General features: G+C 38.3%; 1 protein-coding gene across 1 annotated transcript in view; it reads right to left on the reverse strand.

The window, feature by feature from the left end:
• LOC119653250 (alpha-1,6-mannosyl-glycoprotein 2-beta-N-acetylglucosaminyltransferase) overlaps nucleotides 1-12346 on the reverse strand; it is a 66973-nt gene that overhangs the window by 12607 nt on the left and 42020 nt on the right. The window contains 4 exon segments of the mRNA XM_038057858.1: nucleotides 522-736; nucleotides 6825-7148; nucleotides 7649-7809; nucleotides 7874-8019. Coding sequence (XP_037913786.1) covers nucleotides 522-736; nucleotides 6825-7148; nucleotides 7649-7809; nucleotides 7874-8019 — 846 coding nt within the window.

The following is a 12346-nucleotide window of genomic DNA, read 5'->3' on the forward strand; positions in this document are numbered from 1 at the left end:
GGGCATACGAGCCAAATACCTGTGAACGTGGTTTATGCCAAGCAATGGAACCCGCTCTTCGAGTATGACCAGCAAATGGATTACCATAAAGCAATAGAGGAAAAGTGAATGCTTCTCCGAAAATTATGAAGAGAGTTGAAGGACATTGCCACAAATCAACGAACACAACGCATTTGGTTTAGAGACATTAGCATAGTCTTATTAGCCTGGCTGGCCCAAAAACAGATCTGAACACCATCGAACACCTATGGAGAATTTTCTAGCACAAAATGAGGAAGCAAAGCGATACCTCTAAAGCAGTGCTTAAAAACGTTCTAGTTTAAGAATGGAACGTCATACGTTCAGATTAATGTGCGAATCTGATATATAATATGTCCCAAAGGATTGAACCAATATTAATAATATTATGTGAATGATATAATAAAATCCTTTAAATCACAACAATAGTTTTATTTTACACACCAAGCAAAGAGGGAAAATATAAGGTGTCTAATACTTTTTGCCAAAGCTATACTACTTACCACTCTCCAATATGGAAAACTCGAGGACCTTTCACCACCATAGCATGAAGCTTATGGTGTAAACATTGCAATGAAACATGCTGCAATGACCAATCCCAATTGTAGTCATCGTACGTACAAAAATGTTCGGCACAATGTCGAATCTCTCTCCATGTGCTTCGATTGAAGGCAAATCCCATATTATGTTTGCTGCTTATCCAGGGTGTAACCTCAACCTGTGATCGAAATAATTTCTATTTAGTACATTTTGCTCTCACCAAACCAAATTATGAGTATCAAATTCAAAGTTCTCAGTCAATTATAATGATGAATTCGGGCACACGTTTACATTAATCACATAAATAATAGATTAAGCAACAAATGATAACAATTATACACATAAGTAAGAAAAATCACTTCACATCTAAGCTAAAAATAACGTAAATACTCAAGCATATTTAAAGCTTATATTGCGTTAGAGTGAAGGCCTTCCGAAATATTTAATTCAATGAGAAATCTTTGTTTATTTGCATTTAGATTTACTGCATCTTCACTAGATTCAGATAAAAATTCAAATTTGCTAGACTACGCATGTCGTTCTAAATTTCTTAAAAGTAATTTATATGAATACTTTCATTTCATGTGTCGATCGTTTTCTATAAACTAAATATACCTGATCACTTAAAGTCAATCGGGCTCTTTCACGAGTTATTTTCATTCTGAAAATGAGCTGAACAAAAACATAGTAAGAAATAAAACTTTCACAATATTTATCCTGCAAATTAATCCATTCCTTAAGTCCAATTGAGATACTTTCATAAGTCATATGTTCGATAGATTGATTGCAATGATCCGAACTGGGGATGATGATGTCAAGAAGCTTTTCTAGGAGAAGAACTAAGATCTAGTTGATATCTATTTATTCTATTCGTTCTGATAAATGATTGAGTTCAGTAAATAGGTGAATAGGTTGAAAGAGCGATTTCACTTTTGATGATATGAAAACTCTGAATGATATCACGCAATAAATTATAAAGTCACCAATAAATTTAAAATTCAACTTTTGTTCTGAATTTCTCCCAATTTTTAATCAACATAAAGTGCAAAGTTAGTAAATCATTTTCGAGAATAAGAAAGTTTTTGAAATTTAATTTTTTTAAAGTTTAATAAATTTGCACCTCCCTATATTTTCGAGTCTTTTCAAAATAATTCAGTGAAAATCAGAAATTCAGATAATTAGAAAAGATACACATAATCTATGGAAATAAACCGAATAGTATACTCTGAAATTCAGTTACATTTGGTTATTGTATGAAGGACAAGTTCCAAATAGTGGTTCGAACTTAGTTGCTTGCTCAAACAACGTATAGAATTTCGTTATAATCAACTAGCTTATTTACTGCAAATCTGAAGTAATAGCTAGTCGAATCTTGCAACCAATAAATATCATAGCATTTCCGTCAATAAAGTTTCACGATTTACCACAATAATACCTGAGTAAAAGGAACAAGCGGTGTGAAGAACATTAGACATAGACCGTGTGGTATGAAACACTTAATGGTGAAGAACCAATGTTAAGCTACATGATTTCCATGATGATTCTAAACTATCTATCTACGTAGACTTATCAAGAAAAATCTAAAACCTAACATTGCAACGTTCCTACAAACAACTAATCTAAAGGCAAAGAAAGAAAGCCCAATAACGGGCGTCCATTAGATGCGATAGAATTTCTGACCGGAAGAAAAAGTTGTTGAAGGAAGATGGCGAAGTGGAGCGGAAATTGCTTATGATTCCCGTATATTGTATAATACCATGATGAAATGAATAGTCAACACTTGGTCATTTCGAAAACTAACAAGTCGGAAACAGAGAGCCTAAGGCTGCAGGTATGAAGATTTCTTTCATACCTGCCATTGGTTCCATTTATACAATGCTCATAGTGTATATATATTAAATAAGTGAGGCACATTGAAGTAATAATGACATTTATGTACATATGACTAAATTTAATCAACTTTGACCTATTGTAACTTAGTTAGTTAGTAGCAGAACTTCTACCAAACTATTGTAATTACTACTACAGGTGAAGCCACGTGAACAACGTCATCAATAACGCCAAGAAAAACTTCGTTGACAAGTTGTCGCTCTCCGGGACTCCTGGAGTGCGATGGAGCACGTGTTTTTTTGCGAAATTATCATATATATCACTCTGATAATAGCTGTTAGCTTCTCCGGAATGCCCCTCCCGTGTAGAATATTCCAGATGTATTACCTGTTCACGCGAAAGCCTAAAAATCAATGAAATCAAGTAGAGTGATCATCTTAAGTCCGCACACTGTACCACAACGATTCCAGGATATTAATCTGGTCGAAACAAGATGATCCGAAGTGCAAACCGGTCTGTTCTCTATCGACCAAGCTTGACGGTGTTCTTTAATGCGTTCCGGGATGATTTTAACTAATATCTTTGTGACAACAGAAAACACGCAAATGCAAGTCCATTTATTTCACTCAAGATGGGTGCCCTACTTCGGAATTTTAACAACCAACCTTTTCTTCTATTCACTTGGACAGATCTTAGATTCCCAGCATTTATGAATGAATGGAAGTGGCAACTATACAAGGAAAAATTCCGTAGAGAGACTATCAAGGCCGGCGGCTTTACTCCGTTTAAGAGCATTGATTGCAAAAATAGCCTCATTTCTGTTTGGAGAAGCAATTCGTATTCATATGTTACGATGGCTTGTCGTATCATTCACAAGAGGTGGAACTTCATCGGATGCTATACGGTTTATAATTGTGTTAAAGTGCTCTTTCCACCTCTCCAGTTACTCATCGTCGTTGATTTGAAGCTGTCCGTCTCACAGGACCACTGAAAGGCTTACAATCACCTGAAGGCTCTTTCGTAAGAGTATACGATATACGGTGGTAAAATCGTTGAAATTTTTGGCATCTTTTGCTTCCGCCACTAACTCAACCCTTCGCCGTTGTTGTTGGAGTTACCAGGACGGTATTTCAAATATCATATTCAAATAAGCCACGTTGGCATTCAGATCACCCAATACGATCATATCACCGTTAGGAAACCTCTTCTGAATTGCGTATAATTATACATATATCGAATATCTCCACTGGTGGTTCTCCCTGAAATCGGCTTCCAGACCATGAGGTAGACTTCAGCAACAATCCGACACCGAATTCACGTTCGCTACTATTACGTTTTTTAGAGCCCCAGGGAAAAATTCAAAATATCGATATATGCAGGATAAAAAGTAAACGAATCCGAGGGAAATCTAATGAACTAAAATATGGATTTGCGGCTTTGGGTATAAAAAAAATATCCTTCTTGACGTGTTTCCAAAATACGCTAACAGTTCGTCATTCTTCAATTGCACTGAAGTCTGGCGCATTTCGTTGCCACCGTCAAGGCATAACATAGAAATCTATGAGACCCCGCGAGAATGGAACCGATGGTAACATTGAATGGTATTCAAGTGAGTACCGTCTGCATAAGTTGGGTGCAAGTATGTCCGAAGAGAAAGCAACGATCCGTATGTGAAAACGCGATTAGGTAAATGATTAACTGCCGTGAAATAAGCATCGACATTCGATATCAAATGAACCTCTGTCCAGATAGCTGCGTGTTTAGAGCACAAGGCTGTCGTACGGAAGGTCGCGGTTCAAATCTCACTGGCGGCAGTGGAATTTGCATCGTGATTTTACGTCGGATACCAGTCGACTCAGCTGTGAATGAGTACCTGAGTTGAATCTGGGTAATAATCTAGGGCGAGCGCAATGCTGACCACATTGCCTCCTACAGGGTACTGTAATCCTGTAATGTACTATTATGGTCTTGAATGAAGTGCTCTAACACACTTCAAGGCCCTGATCCAATATGGATTGTTGCGCCAACGATTATTAATGTAAATTTTATCTAGATCAAATAATTTGGAATTGCCAATCACTCCTGAGTCTATCATAAATATTTTTCGCTGTCTAAACAAATTAATTGAGTTGGAAAACTGAATTACAGCCTTGAGCGAACGATAGCTGTTGTCCTAACAAACAATAGATCGTGTTATCGTGCAGTCAACATCATCCTGGCATCACTGGAAATCTTTTAAGGATCCGTTCGCTTCGTCTTCTTTTCGATGCTGTATATCATTGAGCGAGGTTCATAGTAGCGTGTTGGAAACATAATTGCAGCTAGTGCGTTCGCCCTTAGCAAGTTAAAGCGTTTTCTTTTGTTTTTCACTCTTTGCCTCTGGTAAACGAAACACACGGAAAACGGTTGTTTTGGAGGGCATTTTCTTGCATAACATTAAGCTGACTACATTAAGTTTAACGATTGGAAATTAAATCGTGACTGATTTCAGATATATTAGATTTCTGTCATTTTAATAGACTGTGTCCTCCCATGCTTGCACCATGTATACATATTGATCTTTTTCCAACTATTTTCTTGCCGAGACAAATGATGTTAATTACCCGGCATTATTATCGATTCTATTAACCTAAGAGCTCTTAGATTACTATCTTATTATTCTCATGTCCTTTTTCAGTTGCAGGTAGCAAGTCGCAACTATTTTAGTGTTGCCTATAACTATTATTGCACTAATATGATCCATATCCATATATCCATTGACATTTTTTCCTTTCCTTCTATGATTTCATAGCTACTCAGTAGCTGTATGCTAGCAAAATAGGTGAGGCGCCTCTTAAAAAATTTTTGTTTGGGGTGTGAGGACAGAGGATGGAGAACAACTTACTCTCAAGTGAAAGTAAGTTGCTCTTCATCTAGTTCGGTCCAACATCAAATAGATATGGACTTAGCATCCCTCATATCCCAAACAAAAAAATCAGCATTGTCCTGGCTTGGGCTTTTAGTGCTAGCAGTTTTAAGTTGGATATAGTAATTCGCACCCTTGTCTTGTTTGCGACTGTTGCCACTTTTGGTCACGTTGCTCCCAGGAGAGAGGTGAGGCAGCGACTGACGAAACCCTTAGCCATCTTTTTTGCTTTTTCTACCTCTCAAAATGTTCGCCTACTATGCCAGGTTAATATGAGAAGCAATTCGAGGCATTTGAATGTGATCCCCCGGGGACCCTCCATTCCTTTGATTGCACCCATCGAGTAACGAGTTTCTAGCTCCAATGGGTACCGCACGGATTCAATTATCTTTAAAGACCGCCTCAGACATGAAACCGCGGGACATGAGGGATATATCGCTATGTAGTTAGCTATCTCATTGGAAGTTTATTGAATACCAGTTTGAAGAGAAAAAATCTTTACTACAATTAGTAACGACCAAAAGGCTGTTCTGCAAACAATTTCGACAACGCCTTAGGCAAGTAAAAAGCAAAAATCAGCAGCAAGCTGTAAGCTTCGTCTAAGATATAGGGAAACCTTTTATCAACGCTTGATTGCGAGTGAAACATACCATAATTTTGTGGTTCCCTCATATAAGAAACTTTGAGAGTTTAATTTCTTTACAAAAAAAAAACAAATCTATTTTCGATATCATAATATTCCGTGTTTCTAACATGAACTTCCATCGTAGTGAATTATTGTTGTCATGTACCCCACACATTACCAATATTGCAATCCCAGTAGAAAGATTCGGAATGACTGGCATTTCAAATTAGCAATTAACAATTGGTAAGAATTATAAGTTAGCCTAATCCCTGATCCCCTCTTGAAATACTTAAATCCGATAAGATATTCCCTCAGATCAGGGGATCGTAAGGGATACAAAACAACAGATTGTCTAGCATCCGAATGAACCGCATTCGCCATATACAACCCCCAGGAATTATTATATATTAAAAAAGTAAATCAATTCGTGATAAGTGTGATAAATATATACGAAGCCCAAAACATTTAGCGTGAATAAGCGAGATTAAAGAAAACGATAGAGGAAAAATTGAAATCGTTGAAATCCGGTCTATCCCATTGATATCATCGACGTGTAAATAATACGTTATCCAAGGAAGTGAAGACAGGATTATATATATAATATTGTCAATTCTATTTTCCGTGTTTTTTAAATAAGTAAATCCCGTGAACTTCCTACTACACTAAAAATTTTACTTAGAACTCATGCTAAAATAATAGCGCAACTTTAAGAAAGAAAGAACATAAAATTTAACCAACACAAAAATGTACTAAATAATTGAACGGAACATAAACAACACTTCTACCCTGTTCGAAATTTAATCAATTCTATACAAAGTGAACTTAAAAATACTCCAAAACAAAAGAAAAATCCAATACTAAAAGTACATATTCTAAAAGTTTTAAAGAAAATAGGAAAAAAACTACCTTTTGATATATTGAGTAAAGTGACGGTAAAACATGATAACTCCAGCTTTGTTGTGCTGTACTCTTTTCGGTGGTTATTGTTTCAAATTTCATGCCACTTTTAACACCACCACCAGAAGATGATGCTAGTGATAATGCTTTTGCAATGTGATCTTTATAATAACTTTTATGATTGTTGTTATGGTTATTATTACTATTAGAAGACTTATAGTAATTTTTGTATCTGCTATCATATTTATCTGCATTGCTATGAGTTTTACTCCCTAATATGCCATTAGAAGCGCTTGCAGCAGCATTTTGCCCATAATAAGCTTTCTTATTATTCTGTATGTGATCACATAAAAAATAGAAGATTTGATGAATGTTAGTAGAAGAAAAATTAAAAACAAAGGAAGAAAATTTGTGAATAAATACGCTCAATTTGTACAAACTTTAGATACCAGGGTGCAGTAGACCTTCAATGTAATTTATCGTAAATTTTTGTTTGTTTGTCGAATAATTGAAGTTATTCAGGCTTTATCATTTTTAAATCAAAAAATTACATTGGAAGTCGCCACCCGCAAATTAAGCTCTCCGAGTACAGCTACTATAGTTGATGTGTACATGTAGTCTATTGATTCGATATCAAATGAACTTTAGTGCTTTATCTACAACCATCTGATGTTAACGAGTTAATACAAAATGAACCAATGGGTGAATGTTATGCGTTAATGCTCTAAATGTTTATTCGATATGTGGTGTGACCTATCAATATTCATGTGATGTGTCTATGGACATTATAATAACAATTTTTCAACGACAAGTCTTTACAATTTTCCAAATACCTTGCTGTTGTAAGTGTAATAGTTGAAAGTCTTCAGGTAAGTTCCCAAAGAAAGAATATTACACTTCGGGCATAATTCCAGTGAGCGTTTTTGCATCAATTCCAACAAATATAGAAAATCTTCCGCTACGTAGTGATCCTCTTCGAGAAATAACACTAGCCCTGAGGAAAGAATGAAAATTGTACAAAATTGTCTTCGAAACTTGCCTAAGCATATCAATCTCACCTGTATGATATCTTGTAATATCCAATTGATCGAAAACTCTATTAGCCTTCCACCACCAATGATGTTTTGTTTGGGTAAAGGCGGCTTCTCGATAATGACCATATAAATCAGGGTAGTTGGCATTATTACACCTAAGTCTTAAGGCTCTGAAAATAGTGGAGTAACAGGAAATTATGATAAATTATTTGGATGTTTAATGGTTGGGAAAGGATAAGCTTAATTTATTGGTAATAACTCCATAAATACCTTAATATTCCTGAGTGAACACTACTTAATAATGTTAAAATAATAATAGTTTCAAAATTTGGGATATATTCAGATTGAAAGATCTCTTGAAGTTCATCTTGTGTGCGAAGATAAAGTAGTCGTCGAAAAAGTAGCGGAAACGTCTGCAAAGACTTAAGGGGGGGGGGGGATACCTGTAACCGAACCAGGAAATTCAAAATTATTTTCCATCTCAATATGATGGTAGTCTTCCGCATAACAAACCAAATACTTCGAAATTTCCAGCTATTCTCAGGCAAATGTTAACGAACATTTTTTTTGACAATTTGAATTTTTTCGAAGACAGGGCACAATCATGAACAAACAAGTCGGGAAACCGGACGCTTCAAATATGAAAGGTTTTGTGTATTTGTTATATAAAAAGTGTACATTTTTTCCATTTGTACCTAGCAAGTAATGTATATGCATATATTATGCCGGAATATTCACTTTAGTATGATACACTGATATTCAAAGTCTTAGAATTTGCACTGCAGCGACAACTGTCACCTACTATAACTTTGTTAGTAATGGTGAGATTCCTACTAAATTCAGGATCATGCTTTACATTATAGTTCATATTACTGTAAAATTTCACGATTCTAGGATGAATTTAAGGTTTTACAGTCAAATACTAAAAATTATAGTAATATTCATCATTATCATCAAAGGCGCAACAACTGGTATCCGGTCTAGGATTGCCTTAATAAGAAACTCCAGAAACCCCGGTTTTGCGCCGATGTCCACCAATTCGATATTTCCTGCTGCGTGGCGTCCTGACCTACGCCATCACTCCATCTCAGGCAGGGTCTGCCTCGTCTTCTTTTTCTACCATAGATATTGCCCTTATAGACTTCCCGGGTCAGATCATCCTCATCCATACGGATTAAGTGACCCGCCCATCGCAACCTGTTGAGCCGGATTTTATCCATAACCAGCCGGTCGTAATATCACTCATAGATTTGATCGTTATGTAGACTACAGAATCATGCATGTACGGGGCCAAAAATTCTTCGGACGATACATAAGGACGGGCAAGATCATATTCTTGTACAATAAGAGTTTGACCCTATGGTGAGGCGTTTCGACCGAAACAGTTTTTGTAAGTTGAAATAGGCTCTGTTGCAGCCAACAACCGTGCGCCGATTTCATTGTCATAGCTATTATCGGTTGTGATTTGTGACCCTAGATAGGCGAAATTTTCAACGGTCTTAAAGTTGTAGTCTTCTATCTTCATTATATCGTTTGACCAATGCAATTCGATGTTGTTCGTTCTTTCGGTTTTGGTTTTGGCACTGACGATGCCACCAGGTACTTCGTCTTGCCTTCATTAATGTGCAGCCCAAGATCTCGCGCCGCTTGCTCAATTTGGATGAAGGTAGACTGTACACCTCGGGTTGTTTTTCCCATGATGTCAATTTCGTAGGCCAGTATTTGGGTGGAATTGAAGAGGATGGTGCCTCTTACATTTACATCGGCATCGCGAATCACTTTCTCCAGAGCCAGGTTAAACAGGACGCATAGGACATCCCCTTGTCTTAGACCGTGATGTTGAATGGTCTCGAGAATGATCCTGTTGCTTTTATCTGGCCTTGCACATTGGTCAAAGTCAGCCTAGTCAGTCTTATCAATTTCGTTGGAATACCGAATTATCTCATGGCCGTGTAGAGTTTTATCCTGGATATGCTATCCTAGGCGGCTTTAAAGTCGATGAAAAGAGGGTGAAACTGATGGCCATATTCCAACAGTTTTTTCATCGCTTGCCCCACAGAGGAAATCTGATCTGTTGCTGATTTGCCTGGAGTGAAGCCTCTTTGCTATGGGCCAATGATGTTCTGGGCGTATGGGACTATCCGGCCCAACAAGATAGAAGGGAATATCTTATAGATGGTACTCAGCAACGTAATACCTTTATAAGTGCTGCACTGCGTGATATCCCCCTTTTTATGTATGAGACAAATAATGCCTCTTTGCCAGTCGTCAGGCATTGATTCGCTGTCCCACACCTTGAGCATTAATTGATGAAAAACTTGGTGTAATTGGTCGCCTCCATATTTAACCAATTCGGCTATAATTCCATCGGCTTCTGGCGACTCATGGTTTTTAAGCCGATGAATTGCACGGACTGTTTTTCTATGCTTGGTGGTGGCAGTATTTGTCCGTCGTATTTAACTGGCGGGACCACCAACTCGCCGCGCCAGGTGCGGTTGCACTCTGTACTTTTCTAGTTCACAGATTTGTTGGTTCTCCTAGGCTTCTTTTTTCCGTCTGTGAAGTCGCTTCCCCGCTCGACGGACTTCATGATAAGTATCTGCGCGTGCCCGCGTTCTTCGAGAATGCAACATTACTCGGTATGCGGAATTCTTCCGTTCCGTTGCTAGCTTACATTCAGCGACAACGGAATGCTTGCTTTCTCTAACTCAAGCGAGAATTTCAACGATATATACTGAATAATCCTTCCCCCTTTGTGGCGTGTGCTTTTGTATTCTAGAGATCCCGTATCGGATTGTTACTGATGGCTACCATAAGGCGCGCTCCTTTGACATGGGAGCCGATTTCCAACATACACAACAACAAAAGTGATTTCGCTATCTAACTGCAAAATTCCGATTCAGGGAGCATTTCTACTAATAATTACGCACAGTTTAGGAGAGGGTTTTCAAAGGTGACATTGTGATTATGATGAGTGATCTGAATGAAAAAGTGGGCTCTGACAATACCTTGCTCGAACATGTGATGGGGAAATCCGGTCATTGCAACTATAATGATAATGGTGGGAGGTTTGTGGATTTCTGCAGCTTCCATCGTCTCGTCATTGATGGCACATTGTTCGAGCACAGAGCTTGCCATAAGGTCAGTTGGATTTCAACTGACCAGCACCATACGAGCAATCAGATTCACAAATAGATTTAGGAATTATCTTCTGGATGTGCCAAACAAAAGAGGCGCTGACATTGGCCTCGAAAGAGATCACCATCTGATGGTCACTCACCTTCACTTGCGTGTTGTGTCCGCCGCTTCACGTGGGGTGGGAGAGCTACGACCTCCAAGTTCAACATCGGCAGCTGGAATAACCCACCTGAGAATATTGATGAGCATTTCTCCGCTATCAAATGTGCACTTTTCTCGGATGCTACACAAGTCGTCAACCAATTGTCGAAGGGGCGACACAAGATCTGTCTGGCTGCAAAATCACGGAAGTGGATCGATGAATGGAAGGGATTGAACGCTTTATTGATCGCTTCAAGTAGTAACGAGCGTGATCCGTTCGATTTCCGATATCGTGTCAAATCCCGGAAAGTTCAACGTAGTGTGCTCCGTGACAAAGTGGAATTTGTTATTGCGATGACTCCCTGACATTGCAAAGATAATAGCTAAAATAATTTTGGAATGCATCAAAGAACACTTCGAAAATTTGATCGTTACCGCTCCGCTTCAAACACTTCAAGTGCGATTATGACATCTATTTGCTCTCTCACCGGGTCATGGACCTTGACAAAATGGCTCTGAATTTGAAAAGAGAGGTAGATGGAGTTGGACTGAAGATAAATACCAACAAAATCAAGGTTCTGTCTGACGGGACATCGTACTCTGCCTATCTCTAATGGTTAGAGGATCGAAGATATTGACCACTGTGTATATTTTGGATGCGTTGTTCTTGCCGACGGCAGGATCAAACTCAAGCTTAACGCGATAACAACGCTAGATCCGTTCTGTGATATTGTTGCTGTATGAGAGTGGTACTTAGAAAGTGATCATCCCCCTTACTCAAAAACTCCACGTTTTCGTCAATACTTGGCTGCGATATGTCACCGCCCTACGCTGGCCTTATATCATTTCGAACAAAGAACGTGGACGAGTTGATTAGAAGGCGGAGGTGACAATACATAGGTCACGCATTAAGGAGGGCGACAATTCCATTGTTGGCTACACCATGCTCTAAAACCCACTTTCCCAAGAAAGCAGACGAACGAGTCGCTCCAAGGGCACTTGGCGCAGAACAGTAGGAAGGGAGAGTAGGATTCTCGGGAAATCCTGGACAGAATTGAAGCGCATTTCAGAGGGTCGTGTACGTATTTTTAGAGTCTTGTTAGGAAAGGAAAGTATGGAATCGTCCATCTTGGCACATATATTTTGCCTATAGACGTAATAGTGTCGAGAATTTTCAGCATATTTAGGGTAATACCAGATGAATCGAATGCGAATAAA

This window comes from Hermetia illucens, chromosome 3, assembly GCF_905115235.1.
Source record: "Hermetia illucens chromosome 3, iHerIll2.2.curated.20191125, whole genome shotgun sequence".
Lineage (NCBI taxonomy): Eukaryota > Metazoa > Arthropoda > Insecta > Diptera > Stratiomyidae > Hermetia > Hermetia illucens.